The 18,078-nt window shown below is 51.2% G+C and overlaps 1 protein-coding gene across 14 annotated transcripts in view; it reads left to right on the forward strand.

Annotated features, from left to right (window-relative positions):
- The window catches only part of TACC2 (transforming acidic coiled-coil containing protein 2), a 161,123-nt gene that overhangs the window by 52,300 nt on the left and 90,745 nt on the right, over nucleotides 1-18,078 (forward strand). For 12 of the 14 annotated variants that reach the window (XM_068140407.1, XM_068140404.1, XM_068140408.1 and 9 more), the window contains one exon: nucleotides 16,029-16,154. The exons of the other annotated variants lie outside the window; for them this stretch is intronic. In XM_068140407.1, coding sequence (XP_067996508.1) covers nucleotides 16,029-16,154 — 126 coding nt within the window. The remainder of the gene's footprint in view (nucleotides 1-16,028; nucleotides 16,155-18,078) is intronic. 14 annotated transcript variants of the gene reach the window in all.

Genomic DNA, 18,078 nt, shown 5'->3' on the forward strand with positions numbered 1-18,078 from the left:
TTTAGTCTCCTGTTCTCATTGAGGCAAGCATTACTTTAGGATTCTCCCCCTCCCCCCTTATTTAGTTTTCCCCAGCTGTGTTTTTCACCCTTGCTTCTCCCAAGTGAGCTGCCTCTTTTCTCAGCAGTGTTTCTGCAGAGCCCCACATTCTCTGTTCTAGCTCTGCTGTCTGCTTTCTTGCAGCAGTGGCTAGCAGGGAGCGAGCTCCACTGTCCCTGTTTCTAATAGAATATGCAAAGCAGGATTAGCCCCAGCTTTGAACCCCGCCGAGGGCAGCTCTGAGAACAGCAATTACAGACACAAGCATACTCTCCATGACTTGGATGTGGCTTCCTGCCAGTTTTCCTTGCATCTTGGCATGCTTGCATTGCACTCCAGTACTTCTCCACAGAGACTCCTCTGGAGACACGTCTGAGGAGCCAGAACTCTGTAGTGTTTGCCTCGCCCTTTGCTTTCTGCTTTTCCTTCCTTCTGCCTCTTCAGCTGGTGTCCTCAGAGCCTGGCTTAGCACTGCTGGTCCAGGAGCAGGGAAGCCCACGTGTGCACTGCTAGCAGCAGGTGGGACATGCTCTGGGGCAGACAAAATCTGTTACACAGATCTTCTTGGGCTTGTTCATCTATCCTCACCTCCACAGGTCAGTTCCTACAGTAGAGTCTTTGGCCTGTAAGAAGCTCTGCATCTCAAAGTGCAGAACCATTAATTGTTCCAATCTAAGGCTGACCTGTTCTGGATTCTGAGGTCCCTGTGGAAGGCTGGGTGCCACCATTCTGTGCTGCTGTCAGGAGCCAGCCCTAGTGTGCTTTGTTAATCTTGTGTTCCTTGCTGCAATGTGCTTGGGATCTCCTCCCAGATGAAGAAATCTTCCCTGTTTGCCCAGGATTAAGCTTTTCTCTGCTCAGTACCTGCCCCAGTGACTCATGCTCCTCAGTGAAATAACCAGCTGTCCAGAAGCACCCTCAGACTCCCCAGTTTAATGTCACTGATTTATTGTTGTTACCTCTTGGCACATTCCTTCTGGAACAGCTGTGTGAGGCTGCAGCCTACCCTGCAAGCCAGCGAATGCTGGGCCAAGCTCCCTGCACAAGTGGAGTGATAGCAGCAAAGAATTTGGCCCCAAGCCTCTAACAGATCAGCTTGGGGGGGGGAGGAGGAGAGAATGCTGTGCAGTCCTGAGATGCATTTTCACCCAGCCTGTCCTACAAGAACTGTGCTCCCAGTTTTGCTGCCTTGCCTCAGTCAGGGGGTGTCTAGCTGCTTCTGCTGATGGAAAATCAAACTGGGCCAAGAGGCTGCAGGTAGACAAGCAGGGATTTAAGCGACCTGGCCTGGTGTTTTCCAGCCTCAAACCTGTGGAGCTTGGCTTCTCCTTGGACAAGATGCCCTGAAAAACACAGAGCACTTGCTTCATGGAACTGAAACTCCTCAAACTGCTTTTTCACTCCTCTTCAGCCCATTTGTCCTGGCTCCTTGGGCTAAGGAAACACAAACCAGCATAATCAATAAAGGTTTGGGGTTTTTTAAGGCACTCAAGAGCTTATGTACAATCTTTGGAATTTGTTAGCATGATAACATTGTTATGCTCTCCCAGCTGATAGAAATATCAAAGGCAGCTAAGAATAACTCTGCAGCAGACAGGGAAGATTGGATTAGTTTCCTGGAATGAAAGCAAACAGCACGTAAGATTACTCAGTTTCTAACAGCTAAGGAAGGAAAACTTGACCTCTCCTGAAAGATAAATGGCCATCTAAAACTTTCAGGCTCTTCAGAGCCAGGCTGTTAAGGGAGGCAAAATAGAGAGTTAGTTTTGATGACTATTTAAAGGTCTCCAAGATTTCCCCCCACACACATTTAGAAAAGAAGAGAATTAAGCAGGTTGGGAAAGACCTTTGTGATCATCCAGTCCAACCTATCACCCAGCACCATCTGATCAACTAAACCATGGCACCAAGGGCCTCAGCCAGGCTCTTCCTCAACACCCCCAGGGATGGTGACTCCACCACCTCCCTGGGCAGCACATCCCCAGGGCCAATCTCTCTTGCTGGGAAGAATTGCTTCCTAACATCCAGCCTAAACTTCCCCTGGCACAGCTTGAGACTGTGTCCTCTTGTTCTGGTGCTGCTTGCCTGGGAGAAGAGACCAACCCCCACCTGGCTACAACCTCCCTTCAGGGAGCTGCAGAGAGCAAGGAGGTCTCCCCTGAGTCTCCTCTTCTCCAGGCTAAGCAACCCCAGCTCCCTCAGCCTCTCCTCACAGGGCTGTGCTCCAGACCCCTCCCCAGCTTTGTTGCCCTTCTCTGGTTTTGACTGCTGTGAGGGTACCTGAACTGTCTGCTGCATGCATTGCCCTTCACACTGTGTTCTTCTGGTTAAAGCTTTAAAGGCCTTGGTTTGCTAGAGGAGGGGAGTGCTGAAATACTGGAGCAGGCTCTGCCATCTCTGGAGACATTCAAGGTCGAACTTGATGTGGCCCTGAGCAACCTGATCTACCTGGAAGTGTCCCTGCTGACTTCAGGGGGTTGGACAAGATGACCTTTGGGGGTCCCTTCCAACCCAATGCATTCTGTGACTCTCTGTCACTGCAGTGTGTGAGGCTGTGAGTCTAGCCTAGGGTTTCCTAAAAATCAACCTAATTTGGGGGAAACTTGCAAACCTGCAGCCTCCCCTCCCTTGGCTCCTCTGGCATGTGATGGGCTAGCAATAAACCTCCCTTTTCTAATCAAACAGGAAGGGGAAGGTCAAAGCCTGGGAACTGGAATAGCCAAACCTCCCAAAGCTTTGCCAATCAAAATTGCTGGGAATTGCACCAGCTAATTTTCACCCACCACAAATGATGGTTGTGGGCAACTTGTGTGTGGAAAGTAGTGGAAATGGAAAGCTCAGGTGTTTGTTCCAGAGGTGGTTTGGGTACCTCAGCCAGGCTGCTCTGCAGCTAATTGGCTCTGTGGCTTTGCAGAGCGTATGACTTGGGAACCTCTGAGTAGGGAATGCAAAAGAGCCTCTCCCCTCCAGGTCTCAGCAAACTGAAGTGAATTTCTGTGGCTTCCTTGGCTGAAAATGGGCATTGAGTTTCCACAGAGAATGGTTTACAGATCACACAGCTGTTTGATGAAGTTCATTAATACAAGTTCTGCATGGGACAGCAATGTGCCCTGGGGGCCAAGAAGGCCAATCCTGGGCTGCATTCAGAGGAGTGTGCCCAGCAGATCCAGGAAGGTTCTTCTCCCCCTCTACTCTGCCCTGGTGAGGCCCCACCGGGAATATTGCATCCAGTTCTGGGCTCCCCAGTTCAAGAGGGACAGGGATCTGCTGGAGAGAGCCCAACAGAGGGCTCCAAGGATGCTGCAGGGACTGCAGCACTGTCTGGTGAGGAGAGGCTGAGAGCCCAGGGACTGGTTAGTCTGGAGAGAAGATGACTGAGAGGGGATCTGATCAATGTTTATCAATAGCTGAGGGCTGGGGGTCAGGAAGGAAGGGTCAGCAACAGCCTCTGCTCATTTTGTGCCCTGGCATAGGACAAGGGGCAATGGATGGAAACCACAGCACAGGAGGTTCCACCTCAACATGAGGAGGAACTTCTTCCCTGTGAGAGACACAGAGCCCTGGAGCAGGCTGCCCAGAGAGGAGTCTCCTCTGGAGCTTTTCAAGCCCCATCTGGATGTGTTCTGTGTGACCTGTGCTGGATTCTATGGCCCTCCTCTGGCAGGGGGGGTGGACTCAATGACCTCCAGAGGTCCCTTCCAACCCCTGACATCCTCTGATCCTGTGAACTAAGCTTTGTTCAAATCCAGGCACTGCTGTTCTGGTAGCTTTTCTGCAAGCTCCTCACAGCTGCCATAGCCTTTGTATGTGCTGGGACAGTGTTCACCTCAGTTTAAAGAGGTGGAGAAGAGCAAGCCTTGTTTCCGTGCTTCCAGGCTAGAACTTCACAATCTGATAGGAATTCATCCTGTACTCCTAAAAATACCCAAGGCCAAAACACACCCCACCCCCCCAAAAAAAACCACCCCACACCTAACAAAAGCCAAGCAACCAATCAAAGAAAGCCCACAAAACAAACCCCAAAGCAAACAAAACCAAACAAACCCCAAAACAAACAGCATGAAGGTTTGGGGGGGTGGGTTGGGTTATTTTGACATCTAATTCATCACTCTTTCCAAGCTAGGTCTAGGGGGAATGGGGCAAAAATAGAAGGGAGGAGATTGAGATTGGATGACAGGAAGAAGTTGTTCCCCAGGAGGGTGGTGAGAGCCTGGCACAGGTTGCCCAGGGAGGTGGTGGAAGCCTCCTGCCTGGAGGTTTTTTGCAGCCAGGCTGGATGTGGCTGTGAGCAACCTGCTGTGGTGGGAGGTGTCCCTGCCCATGGCAGGGGGGTTGGGACAGGCTGAGCCTTGAGGTCCCTTCCAGCCCTGCCAGCTCTGTGATTCCATGATTCCAAGCTAATTTCATGGATTCTTCATAGTTTTTTTTGCAGGCTGAGCCCTTCCCTTCCCTTCCTCCCCTTCTCCACCCCAAGTGCTTTGGTTTGGCAAAAGCGAGATGGTTTGTGGGGAAAGCCTCAGCCTGAGTTCCCAGGAGCTAGGCAGAGTGGGTCACCAGTGGAGCGACCATTGGAAGACATCAGCAGGTGCCCACCCACAGTCTTAAAGCAGCCTGACCGTGTGCCACAGCCCGGCTGACAGGCTCTCTGATGCCATTTCTGATGTCACAGCCCAGGCTTCTGGAAACACAGCCCAGAGAAGTGTCCTGGGATGCAGCACTTCCCCAGGTACTGAACTGAAGTCATTCAATTTCCCATCTTCTTCAGGTTAGGGTAAAACTGTCACGTGCCTGAGGAAAAGATTCATGCTCTGCCTTCCAGCACCGGGTGGAAGGTATCTCTGGAGAGATTCCAAACCTGCCTGCACCTTGTGAACCTGTGCAGCCTGCTCTGGGTGACCCTGCTTGAGCAGGAGGGCTGGGCTAAATGATCCCCAGAGGTCCCTTCCAACCCCTAGCATCCTGTGATGTCCATCAGGTAATCACAGTGGCACCACAGCAACTTCTTGTGTCATGAAGTGCACAGCCTTGCCAGCTAAGACCACCCTTGCTGCTGGCAGGGTTTCCTCCACCCCTAGGGTTGCCACCTGGCTTCTCACACACAGCTTGATACATGCTATGCTTGTGGAAGGGGGAAGTGGGGATCCAGCACAGGGAGAATCCTTTGCCCACATGCAAAATACTGATGTTCTTCTAGGATGATTGGGATCTATAGCAATAACCCCCCCACAGCCCATCCCCAGTGTAAGGCATCCTGATGTTTTCTGGGCTGGCCTTGAGGCTGTAACTATTCCCTGGAAGCTAGGGAAGGGCCCCAAGTCCAGCAGGGCCATCCTGCAAGATGTCTGCTGCCACCAAGTCCCTCTCATCAGCATGCTCAGGGCTCCTATCCAGCTCTGGCCCTCCGGAGGAATCTTTTGCAATGCTTTCTTTGAGTGCTCTTTGATCTGTGGGCTGCCAGGCTCAGCCAGCCAGCCTGTCACTGCAGGCTGCAGCCTCAGAGTCAGCCCCTGTCCTGTAATTGTCTCCCCAGCCCTGCTGGGAGCTTGCTTATCACTTGTTTTCCTGTTGCTTTTCAGCCTGTTTCCTCTGCCCTCCCCCAAGCCTTCTCTTGAGGCAGATGAATGAGTTCTCACAGCAGGGTCAGGTAGGCAAGCACACCTTAGCACTGTGCTCTGGAGCCACTGCCTGATGGTTTTCCTGGCTTTTAAGTAGCAGCGGGCACTGGGAGGAAAGTGGAAGTGGTTTTGTGGCAGAGGTGGGTTGGGATGGCTCAGCAGTAGGTGAAAGAGGTTTGGTGCAGCAAGGCAAGGTGTAGTGCTGGAGCAAAACGACCTTTTTGTGCCAAAAACGCTGGGTTTGGGTCGCCAGCAGAAATGCAGCTAGGCTGTGTCCATGGCTTTGTGCCAGACTGAAGTGCTGCTCGTAGTGAAAAGCAACAGTTCTTTTAACGAGTCTCATTCTCTCCAGGCTCTCCCTCCTCCTCCTCCTTCTCCTCCTTCTCCTCCAGGCTGTTATACCTGCAGAAGCTATTTGTGAAATGGTTTCCAGATGACAAAAGAGCTGAATCCCCCCCCCCATAAACGAGAGGATGGCTGGATGCCTGTACCTGCATCAGAAATCACAGCAACTTTTTCCATGCCTGGTTTCCTGCTGCCTGGGAGGCAGGAGAGGAGAGGAGAGGAGAGAGCTGCTCTCCTCAGAAACTTTAACTCTCTGCTTGATCCTAATCCCTGCTGTCAGGGTGGGTGCTGCTGGCTCCTGGTTCTGCAGCTAAGTGAGCTCTCCACGTGGTGTCATCCTGTCAGCCCCTTGATGAGCCACACCGTGCAGCCCAGGCAGAATGCTCACCCACTGCAGGATCTGATTTGGTCTCTGAGAGTCATTTGGTTTATTCTTCCATTTCCTGTACAGGCATCTGAATTGTTGAAGGCAGGGGGAAAGCCCTTCCAGATTAGATGTGAAAGCTCTCCTGTAACACAAAATATACCTGGTCAAAAATCTCTTCCCTCCTTCTGCTCACAGAGGATCAAACGAGGGCAGTTCAAGAGTCAAAACCAACGATTAACAAATCAATCAAGAGCTTTTTCCCACCTGAGGCTTAGCTCTGAATTGGTGCTTTGAGAGGTCCCAGCGGTATCATTGCTGCAGCCTAACACTGCAAGGAGATGTAGAGTCCTGCTCGGAGCTGGGCTGAGCTCTGAAGGAGAGGAAGGGTTAGCTCTGTCACCCAAGCAGGCATGGCTGGCACCGCAGCTGCCTGTCCAAGCTGCACAGAGGGTCGAGCTGGGAAACTGACTTGGCTGAAGGAAGCCTCAGTAGCCCCAGCCTGTCATCTGAAACACCACCATGGGTGTTTGGTAAGCAACGAACCTCCCAACTGCCTTGCTGGGGGATGGCCATTACAGACCTCTAGTCTCTAGTTAGTGTAGGACATGTTATAAGCATGGTAATGATCTCCCTGGGCAGAGACTCCATTAATCCCCAGGGTGCTGGCAGCTTGCAGATGCAGTTTGGATCATCCCAATGCAAGACTTAATTACCTGTGAGACCATTCTTTTGTGTGGTGATAAACCCACAGGAAGCCCAAGAGACTCAGATGGGCACACAGCTAATTGAAACGGCTCCATCTTCCTTGTAGGTGAAGACACCTTTAGGAGGAAAGCTTGTGACTTTAGGAGCTAGAGCTCAGCATAGGAATGGGAGTGAAAAGGCTTGGGGTAGGTTTACAGCTATCAACAAAGTTTTGCTGGAAGCTAGTTAGCAGGGACTGCTAGGAAAGAACAAGGGGTGATGGTTTTAAGCTAAAAGAGAGGAGACCTAGACCTAGGGAGAAATATTTACAGTTGAGGGTGGTGAAACACTGGCCCAGGTCGCCCAGGGAAGTGGCAGATGCCCCATCCCTGGATGATTTTAAGGTGAAAGTGGACAGGGATCTGAGTTAAAGGTCTAGTTAAAGATCATAGAATCTTTTTGGTTGGAAAAGACCTCTGGGTCCAACCATTACCTAACTCTCAGGTCTGTCTGCCTATCTAACTAGCAACTAATTACCTCTCTGCTCACTGCAGGGGGAGGGTTGGACTAGGTGACCTTGAAAGGTCCTCTTCCAATCCAAACCATTCTGTAGCCCTGTAAAGAACTTTCCCTGCATCCCCAAACTTGCACCAAACGCCATTCCGGGCACCCCGAGCTTCCCCAAACCTCCCCAAACACCATTAACCCAGCAAAACCTCGTGGGGCTTGCTTTCCCCTTTAAACGCGTTTAGGAGCTCCTTCGCTCTCTCCACATCCTCCCCTCCCCATTACGGGCAGCAGATGGAAACCTCCCTTTGCCATGACTCAAAAAATCCTGGAAGAAATTCCACTGGGGGGTGGGGGGGGGGGGAGAAAAAAAGAGAACAAAACCCACGTGGGGACGCAGGGCTGTGGGTTCTGTGTGTGTGTGTCCCGTTTTCCTCGCTTGGCGCAAGCGGCTCCAGGATGCGCCCCTCGTCCTCCCCCGCCCGGAGGTCGGCTGTAGCCGCCCCGCAGGCATCCGACCCCCGGGCGGGGGAGGACGCGGGGCGCGGCAGATTCGGTCTCTGCTTGGTCTTTCCTCGGGGAGGAGCCTCTGAGAAGCAGCTCCAGGCTTTTTTTTTTTTCCCTTCCCCTACTCATCGGCCTTTCGGCTCTCACCCCAAAGCTTGCTGGAGGGGAGGGGGAAGAAGTCTGTCTTTTTTTTTCCTGGACGTGCGCTTGCTCCCGAGCCGGGATGGTGGAATCGGAGGGGATCGGTGTTAAAAGCAGCGATTGCGGCGGGTTGTTGTTGTTGTGTTGGAAGAGAGGATGACTGAGACGAGGGGAGCTGGTGGTGATTATTTCCCGGCCTTGGTAAGTAGGCACTTGGCGGAGGGGAAAAGTTAGCCAAGGGAATGGGGAGAGCGATGCGCAGTTACGGGCTGGGGCCGAGGCTGGAAGTTAGTTGTTTGTCTCTGCTTTTAAGCTCTCAAAGGCTTGCTCCGCTGCTTTGTCCTTTTTTTTTTTCCCCCTCCCCTTTGAGCAACTTTTTGTAAAGTAATGCTGCTACGGAGTAAAATTCCCTGCTGCTGGGAGAGCTGCCTCCAGCCCTGGGAGAGGATTAACTCCTTCCCTCTAACCCTAACCCTCCTTAACCCTAACTCTCTTTACTCCTGTCCCTTCTTTCCTCCAGACCTAGCTTTCCTTACCTCTAACCCTAACTTTTCTTCCTTATCTACCTAATTCTCCATACCTCTTACATTCCTTCTCTTCAAACCTATTCTTCTTTACTCCTAACCCTATCTCTCCTTAATTCTAGCCCTATCCCTCTTTACTCCTAAATTTACCCTTCCTGACCCTACCTCTCCTTACTCCTGATCTTATCCCTCCTGACTCTACACCTCCTTACTCCTGACCCTACCCCTCCTTATTCTTAATCTTACCTCTCCTGTTCCTACTTCTCCTTACCCCTAACCTTACCCCTCCTGACCTTGTCCCTCCTCACCTTATTGCTCCTTACCCCTAACCTTATCCCTCCTGACCCTGTCCCTCCTCACCCTATTGCTCCTTACTCCTAACCTTATTCCTCCTGACCCTGTCCCTCCTCACCCTATTGCTCCTTACCCCTAACCTTATCCCTCCTGACCCTGTCCCTCCTCACCCTATTGCTCCTTACTCCTAACCTTATTCCTCCTGACCCTACCCCTTTCTCTCTTCCCTCATTTCCAAGCCTATCCCTCCTTCCCTCCAAGAGAGTGACCAGATGTTTTTGTAGCTCCCGGTGTGGTTGGTGGTTGGATTTCTGCTCAGCCCGGGGGGTCAGTGGGTGAGGAGACTCGGGGTGGGGGGAGTGCCTTAATCTAACCAAGAAACTTCTGGTTCAGGTTTACCAGCTGGAATTTGGAGAGTCTGAAATGCTGCAGCAATGCCATCAGGACGTGACTGAGAGCCCTTCAGAGGCTCTGGAAGCTGGGTGGGGGTGACGTTATGGGCTTTTTATGATGGTTGAGAGTTCCTACAGCAAATGTGCTTATTCACCCCGTGCAGGCGTGAGCTCTGCCCCTGACACTTTCATGTGGCTTTCTGCTGTCCCTCTTTCAGCTTGGGAAGGAAGTAAATGCTGTTAACACGTGCCTTGGGCAGTCCCCTTCAGTCTTTTCATCTACAGTAATTGTGTTTGTTTAATGCTGTAGCTCACCCTAACTTCTAGGCTTTAATGTGACCACAGTAATGGAGAATACTCAGGAGGGGGAAAAAAAGTTAGGTTTTGGTGTTTGCCCCTGTGATGGTTCTGTCTGATCACGTCAGTGATCAGCCCGGGTGCAGGTGCCAGGAAAATTACAGGACTTCTGAGGAAGAGGGGAAGTCCAGGCCCTCAGGTGGGGTGTGACTGAGCACCACCATCCCCTGCCAAGATAACTCCTCTATCTTGTTAGGATTTCCACGAGCACTGCCAGCCAAGGCTCTCTCCTGGGAGCTGCTCTCCGGCGTGCGGGGCTGGGATTGCTGGCAGCCGTAGCACCGTCCTCCCGCTGCCCTGGGCTTACCTGCTGGGACTGCCAGCTGCTCTGCAGCTGGGGTTCTGGGGTTGCTTCTCATAGGTGAGGTATTGCCTTCAGGAAGTCTTTCCAAGGATGCATTCCCCCAGAATGCAGGTTCTGCCTTCGTTTTCCCCTTTCTTAGCATGGGAATTTGCGGTCGGAGAAAGGGAGTCCTTGTTGCTGGAAGCGGAGCCTTGTGTCTGGAGCCGGGCTGTCCTGTGTTTCTGTGTGGGCTGCAGGAAGCCTGACGCCTTTGGGAGATGCAGCTGGTTCCTGTAGCTCAGCCAGGATGGTGGCAATCCCTTCCTCGGAGGCTGGTGTGACTCAGGGGCTGCCCGAGCCCTGCTGTGACTCAGGTGCTGCCTGAGCCCTGGTGTGCTGGACTGGCTCTCCCTGCGTGCTCTGAGCAGCATCACCCAGCATCCAGACCTGTTCTGCTAATTGCTTAGGGAAGAACCACATGGAGCTCAGACAGGGTAATATCAGAATATCCCCCAGCAGCCACTTCTGGTCTCATGGTGGCAATATCTTTCTTCCAGAAGCGTAGAAACGCTGCCAGGCACAGTGCTGTACCCCAGACTGGCCCCTCCCCTGGTGGCAGTGTTTAATTAACACATGCCAGGTCAGCTCCGGGATACCTTCATTACTGTGCTTGGTCAGTGCCCAGCTCAGCAGCACTCGGCCTGGCTGAGGCACGCAGAGGGCCCTGCAGTGTAAACACTGAGTGCTGATGCCAGGCACTTAAAAGCATAGTTTCTCCATCAAAGTACGGAAGGAATTTGAGAGGTGCTTCCCAAATCACACATGGAAATGCACAATAACTCGGTGGTGGGTTTACCAGAGGCAGCTTGCTTCCCTAAACTGGAACTCTGACTGGGGGGTGTGTTTAGCTGCTTGTGTCTAGATCTTGGTTGTATTTATCTAGAGCAGCCAGCAAAAGTAGCTGGTGACACCTCATCAGTGCTGAGTTTGAGCTTTTCAAGCTATTGCTGGCGTGTGCACATGCCCTGTGGGGACAGATTTGGTTGCATGGCTGTCCCCTTGGTTCATGGGGAGCTAAAGCCAGCCTGTCCATTGCGCTTGTGGCAGCTCATGATTTTCCTAAGATGCTACTAATGTTGAAATCAGCCTTCAGTTGGCCTCATAAGAGGTAGCATGCAGGGGAGAAAGGGCCCTGTTTGTTTCTGACCCTGTGCAATTTATGCAGCCCTTTTGAGCTGTTTCCTGAGCAAGACTGAGTTTTAGTTTCTGGTACCAGTAATGTTCATTTCTAATGTGAGAAACAGCCACACCAGAGGAGGCTTAGGCTGGATGTTAGGGAGAAATTCTTCCCAGCAAGAGAGATTGGCCATTGGGATGTGCTGCCCAGGGAGGTGGTGGAGTCACCATCCCTGGAGGTGTTTAGGAAGAGCCTGGATGAGGCACTTGGTGCCATGGTTTAGTTGATTAGATGGTGCTGGGTGATAGGTTGGACTGGATGATCTCTGAGGTCTTTTCCAACCTGGCTGATTCTATTCTGTTCTTCCCTCCTACTCTGCTGTTATGTTGATAGGAGTCCTGACAATAAATGTAGTTAATGTATGAGGTAAGCTGCAAAACTAACTGTGAGAAGGTCTAAAGCAAGGATTATGAAGGGATTACATAACCAGGTGGATGAAATTTTGCAAGGTACAGTGTGTTGGAATGAATTCAATGTAGGTGCTGCTGGATCACAGGGCTGGAAGGGACCTGGAGGCTCATCCACCTCCAACCCCCCTGCCATGGGCAGGGACACCTCACACTAGATCAGGTTGCCTTGCCAAGAGCTGCAGTGGAAGAGCCTCTCAGAAATACCAAATACTCTTTAATATTTCTCTGTGATTAACTTTTCTCTTCTTATGCAAGTGTAAACTAAGGCTCAGAAAATCCTTTGGCCCAAGCTATTGCAAAGCCAGAGATGAAATCTGGAAGAGTTTGCCTCTCAGCCATACTGTACCCAGTGAGAAACCTCTTGTTTCTAGAAGGGAATTAAGTAGGGGTAGGGCTGGTGAGAGTGCTCGGAGCTCAGTCCTGCCTTGTGCTTGTTGGTGCCATTTCCCAGAGAGTTCTGGAGTAAGAGCAGGATCTATAAATCTTACTGTTATCTCATTAAAAGCAACCAAATGTTTGGGACTGGGAGATAACAGGGCTTGAAAAGATTATTGGTTTCCCTTGGGGTACACTTGGAGCTGTTGTTGACTGTCCAAAGGGAGCTACATCCAGCTCTCCTGATTGGAAAAGCATGGACAGGGAGAAAATGCCAAGACCTGTAGCTGCCTTCTGTCTCCAGCACCAGTGTCAAAATATCTTAGAACTTCAGCATGAGGCTGGAGGGGGTTAAGCTTTGTATCTCACTGGTGTCAGTAGGGTAGCAGCAGATGGAGCCTCCAGAGCGCCTCAGGCTCGCTGTGTGGGGGGGGCTGGTGCTGAGGGGCTGACCCCAGTGGCTCTGTTTGTGTGTGGAAAGCTGTGCTGCTTTAACCTGGTTTAAATGCATTCCCTGCCTTAGTTTGAGAAGTTTTTACTTAGAAGTCAGACCTCCTGTGTTCAAACAGAAAGAGTTACTGAGGTTGGTGCAGTTCCCTCTCATTAACTGACACTTAATGTCTGCTGTGGGTCAAGCTCTGCCTGAAACGTTTGATTCCTGTACCTGCCTTCCAAGAGTCACTTGGAAAATCTCTCTCCAGGGATAAGTAGAGGCTTTAAAAGTGAACTGGTGAAGCTGAAGGACCTAAGGACGCTTGATGGGCAGAATGTCTTTCACTTGTGAGAGGCTAATAACAGGCTGGAACCCCCAGGTCTTGAGGCTGAATTTAGTGTGCTGGCTGCAGCTGTTGGTAAGCAACTGCTCGTTACGCTGCGAGGTATTTCCCTTGGCAAAGCATTTCGGTCGTGCTTGTCATAAGTAGAATTTGGAAGTCATCCTAAGGCACTCCTCTTCGAGATTTGACCCAGAACTTGGGCAATGGAATGGAAAAACTCGTGGCTGCCCGAGAGCTTGATTCTGAAACAGATTGGCCTAAGAGGTACTGCAGAGGGCTTGCAGCAGGGACCTGGTGGCAGGCGCCTGCCAGGCGAAGGCGGCCGTGATGCCCAGGAATGTCAGTGGAGGAACTAGTCTGAGCAGCTTTTGGATAGCTTCATTGTTTGTGCTGAGCAGAGCAGGGTGGCCTGGCAATGAGCAGCTTCACCATCACCTCCCCAGGCTTCACGTTACCTTGTCCCTAGCCTGTGGAAAGTTGCTGTCTGGGAGCTTACCGTGCAGCAGAGGAGAGAGGCAGTGGGCAAACTTCTCACCACCAGACCGGGGCATCACCAGGATGGCAGCTTCAACCTGCAGTTTTGGCTTCTGCTGTACTCTCACAATGTATTCTGCTTCTGTAACATGCACAGGGAGGACCCTTAAGTGCTCTTCCAAGAGGCAGAACAAGAGCTGCCCATCTGCACTTCACTCCTTGTGTAAGAAAGAGCTTGCACTGCAATGCCCTGCTGTCAAAGTCTGCTTTCTAAACACTCATTGGAAGGCAAGCCAGAGTGGGCACCCCAGTTTGTGCTGGGAGCATTGCAGCTCTTAGAGATGAGTGAGAACTGCTCCCTTTATGCTAGTAAGGTGGAGGACTTCAGACTTTGTAAACATCTTGGCTCAGAGCTTCCTACAAGAGGCCAAGCCCTCAGGTGTGGTTAAAGCAGAGACCACGTGGACAGTTAATTGCTTGGTATCATAATTAGATAAAAGTCATATTGTAAATGTTAAAAGGAAAAAAGGTCAGAGATTGTAGGCTGCCATCTGGGAGCTGCACTCAGGGCAGTGGCTGAGCTCTGCTCTTGTTAGTGCTGGTGTAATGGAGAGGAGAATGCCACTCGGCCTCTCAGGGATGCCATGGCCAGACAAGCTGGACCAAGTGCAGAGTGATGCTGTGAGAACAGTGGAAATTAGAAACCCCCCAGCAGCAATGGAATCAGGAACAGGAACAGTGCATCAGGAGCAGTGTGGCCAGCAGGAGCAGGGAGGTCATTCTGCCCCTGTACACTGCACTGGTTAGGCCACACCTTGAGTCCTGTGTCCAGTTCTGGGCTCCTCAGGTTAGGAAGGAGGTTGACTTGCTGGAACGAGTCCAGAGAAGGGCAACGAAGTTGGTGAGGGGCTTGGAACACAGCCCTGTGAGGAGAGGCTGAGGGAGCTGGGGTTGCTTAGCCTGGAGAGGAGGAGACTCAGGGGTGACCTTATTGCTAGCTACAACTACCTGAAGGGAGGTTGTAGCCAGGCAGAGGTTGGTCTCTTCTCCCAGGCAGCCAGCACCAGAACAAGAGGACACAGTCTCAGGCTGCACCAGGGGAGGTTCTATATAGAGAGAGTGATTGCCCATTGGAATGGGCTGCCTGGGGAGGTGGTGGAGTCACCATCACTGGAGGTGTTCAGGAGGAGACTTGATGGGGTGCTTGGTGCCATGGGTTAGTTGTTTAGGTGGGTTGGATTGGTTGATGGGTTGGACGCGATGATCTTGAAGGTCTCTTCCAACCTGGTCTGGTCTATTCTATTCTCTTCTATTCTATTGGCTTGCACAAGATCATAGATTGATTAACAATAAAATGGAACACATCAGAGAAGGAGTGTGAGAAATAATCCTCCCCACAGCAATGTGTCACGTTACAGAGTCCTCTAGGTAAAAGACAGGGAATGTGAATTTCTTCAGCTGGTTGCCTCCAGGTGCACTGGAATAACTCTGGCAGTGTTAGCTACAGGTTATTAACTACTCCTTGTTAGAGTTTTTGCACTAAAATTAAACTGCAGCAGAGAGTCATAATGAACTGGTGGCCTTGTGGTTAGGTGAGGCAGCCATCAGGCAGTGTGAAAGCCCAGCTCCACCCATGGGTTTTTATTTGTAAGCTGCAATTCCAAATGCTGAGTGACAGCTCCAAGTTTATATGCTCCTGCTCAAATCCATCTGTGTGGAGTACCATCTGTCTGTGTCCAGGGCTGGATTCACTTGGTGGTGCTGGAAGCAGCGTGGACAGAAGGGGGTTCAGGAAAGCAGCAGCTCAAAACTGAGTCACTTGGGTGAAGCTGTCACCTGGAACTGGAACCTCAGTTTTATGCTTCACAAAAACCTGAGGGTTTTGTTGAGCTTCATGGCAAACAGACCCTTCCCACACCTTGGTCTCCAGGTGGCTCCGTGAGAAATGTTGATGCAAGCAATGAGAACATTGGTTTGGGGAGGTTCCCATGGTTTGGTGCCCATGACAAGCAAACAACCCTTCTCCAGCCACTCTTCATTGCTTGTTGATTCAAGGGTGTGTTTCAGAATGGTTTCTTTTAGCTGGGCAGTGCTGGTACCCAGCTGCACCCTGCTTTCCCCACGTACAGCACAAGGCTGGGTGTCTCCCTGTGTGTGCTGCCTGCAACAGCCAGGACACTTTGGTCTGAGTCTGCTTCTGTTGGAGTCCCGCTGATGAGCCCTCCTGCAGCTCCATGGCAGGTGGAAGCTGTGTTGTGTGGTTCCAGGCAAGGAGGGCTTGCCATTGCTCATGGCAGAGGAGTAGCTGCTTCTCTCCTTTGCTCTTTAAAATCAGAATCAAAATGGGGTAAGTTCACAGCTGGGCTGGACTGCCTCGTTGCTTCTGCAGTTGTGACACAAACAAAAGCAGCTTGTGGTGGAAATATCAGCTCCTGCTGCAGTCCCTAGCACACAAGTTAGCATCCACATGCTAAAGCCTGGGGATTCAGACAGTAGAATTGCAGAATCATTTAGACTGAGGAAGACCTCTGAGATCATTGGGTCCAACTCTCAACCCAGCACTGCTAAACCAGCACTAAACCACAGCCCTAAGTGCCACCTTTACACATCTTCTCAGTATGTCCAGGGATGGGGACTGAGTATTTCTGCACTGAGTCAGTCCTCTAAAGCTGCCTTTTGCTGTGTCTCCTTTTCTCCTCAGCTCTTCTGGGCCAGGTGATGATATACAGTTGGCTTCTCCCCTTGATCCTTCTGAGCAACCCATAGCTGTTTCTGCTGCCAGTGGAAATGTTGACCCTGTGGACGCTTCTGAGGTGACTGCAGCAAGGTATTGTACAGCTGGAGCAGTGGGAAGCAGCTGCAGACTGTTTACTGATGTGGGGGGTGGAGGACCACCCAGGTCACCCTAGCTGAGAAACTGCTGGCACTCTTCTTGGGTGGATATGTGGCTGGTATGGCCAGCTGCTGATGGGTCTGCAGTGTCTGTCTGTGTTCAGTGGAAATATTTAGCAGAACTGAAATCCCCCTCTATCAACACCTTCAACGGAGGAGACCCTGTGTGCCTGTCCCTGAGATTTATTAGAATAGAATAAACCAAACCAGGTTGGAAGAGACCTTCAAGATCATCATGTCCAACCCATCAACCAATCCAACCCACCCAAACAGCTAACTCATGGCACCAAGCACCCCATCAAGTCTCCTTCTGAACACCTTCAATGACAGCAACTCCACCACCTCCCTGGGCAGCCCATTCCAATGGGCAATCACTCTCTCTGTGTAGAACTTCTTCCTAACATCCAACCTGAACCTCCCCTGGCGCAGCCTGAGACTGTGTCCTTCCTCAATTGAATTGCTCTGGAACGGAGCAGAGTCTGCTACCTCACCATGCACTATGTGCACCTTCAGGCAGGTATCTAAGGCCAGGCTGGATGGGGACCTGAGTATCCTGGTCAGTTAGAAGGTGTCCCTACCCATGGCAGGGGGCTTGGAGCTATGTGGTCTTAAAGTCCTTTTCAACCCAACCATTCATTCTGTGAGTCTGTGCCTTGTGTTGCTGGGGGAGAGGGTTAGGTGACCAACCCCCTGGACTTGGCATTTGGAGGAGTTGCTTGGAGGAGCAAAGGTGACTGTGAAACACTCAGGTACCTCCTCTCTGCTAACACTGGCCTTTCTCTCTGCTTTTGCTTGCCCTGAGAGGGGAAACTGTTGCTTTGTTCGTGCTGGTGGCAGTTGGATTGTCAAGGTCTTCGGGTGTCAGTTTGTCTTAACTGCCAGCAGCGGAGGAAGCTTTGCAGGGTGTGTTTGCCCTTCAGCCCCTTTCGATTCACTGGAGTGTAAACATCCACAGTATATTTAAGCTAGCATTACACTGGTTAGCTGAAGTAGCAATAACATGCTATCAAAGGCAGAGAGGAGCTTGTGTGGTTTGCTCAAGCCACTTGAAAAGCTGGGTGACTTTGCTGTTTAGCTCTTCCTGGTCCTCTGCTAGTCCCCAGCTGGGTAGTCACTGATGGTGACTGAGTGAATCTGTGAGAAGCAGCCTTGTTCCAGCAGTCTGGGTAAGATGATCTAGAGGAGCTTGCAGTGGGAGGCTGACAATGTGGATTTCTTTCTGCTCTTGTAAGGCTTTTACTCAGAGTTGTGGGGCTCTTTGTTTTTAACAAAGGCAGTTGGGTTCCTAAGGGGGTTTTGTGGATCCAGGATTTTCTTGCTGATGGATTGTTGGCCTCAGTGACAAGGTGGTTAGAAAAGAGTGAGTAACTGAGGTGAAGCTGTGAGCTCCTTTCTTGATATGAAGCAATGAAAAAAGACTAACACCAAAACTGCCCTGGAGATCTGTACATGGTCTTTGGACTGCAGTTTGAAGTAGGAGCTCTGTTGCCCTAGAGGTTTCAGCCTGCTGTTTGTAGGGGATAAGGCACACAAGCTGTGATTAAATGTCACTGCAAGAAACATTGAGGAAGAGCAGTCTTGCAGTGTCTCAGCTGACTGCTGCTGGTAAACCTCCTCAAGTCACACTGCTCACTTTCTGATCTGAATCTGGACTTTCTGGTTGATTTTGTTACACCTTTCTGGTTTATCTACTTTCCTAACTTCTGACTCTGAGATATTAGCAGCAAAACCATTTTACACTTAGTCTTGGGGTCCTTTGCATCATCCCAGCTGTGCAGGCTGAGAGTGCTGGTGCTGAGCTCTAGGTAGCCCAGTCAGGGTGGCTGAGGCCAGCAGGGATGAGAGCACACAGGCTGTGC

Source organism: Melanerpes formicivorus, unplaced genomic scaffold (assembly GCF_026170545.1).
Source record: "Melanerpes formicivorus ecotype bairdi unplaced genomic scaffold, bMelFor1.0.p_v2 SCAF_6, whole genome shotgun sequence".
NCBI lineage: Eukaryota > Metazoa > Chordata > Aves > Piciformes > Picidae > Melanerpes > Melanerpes formicivorus.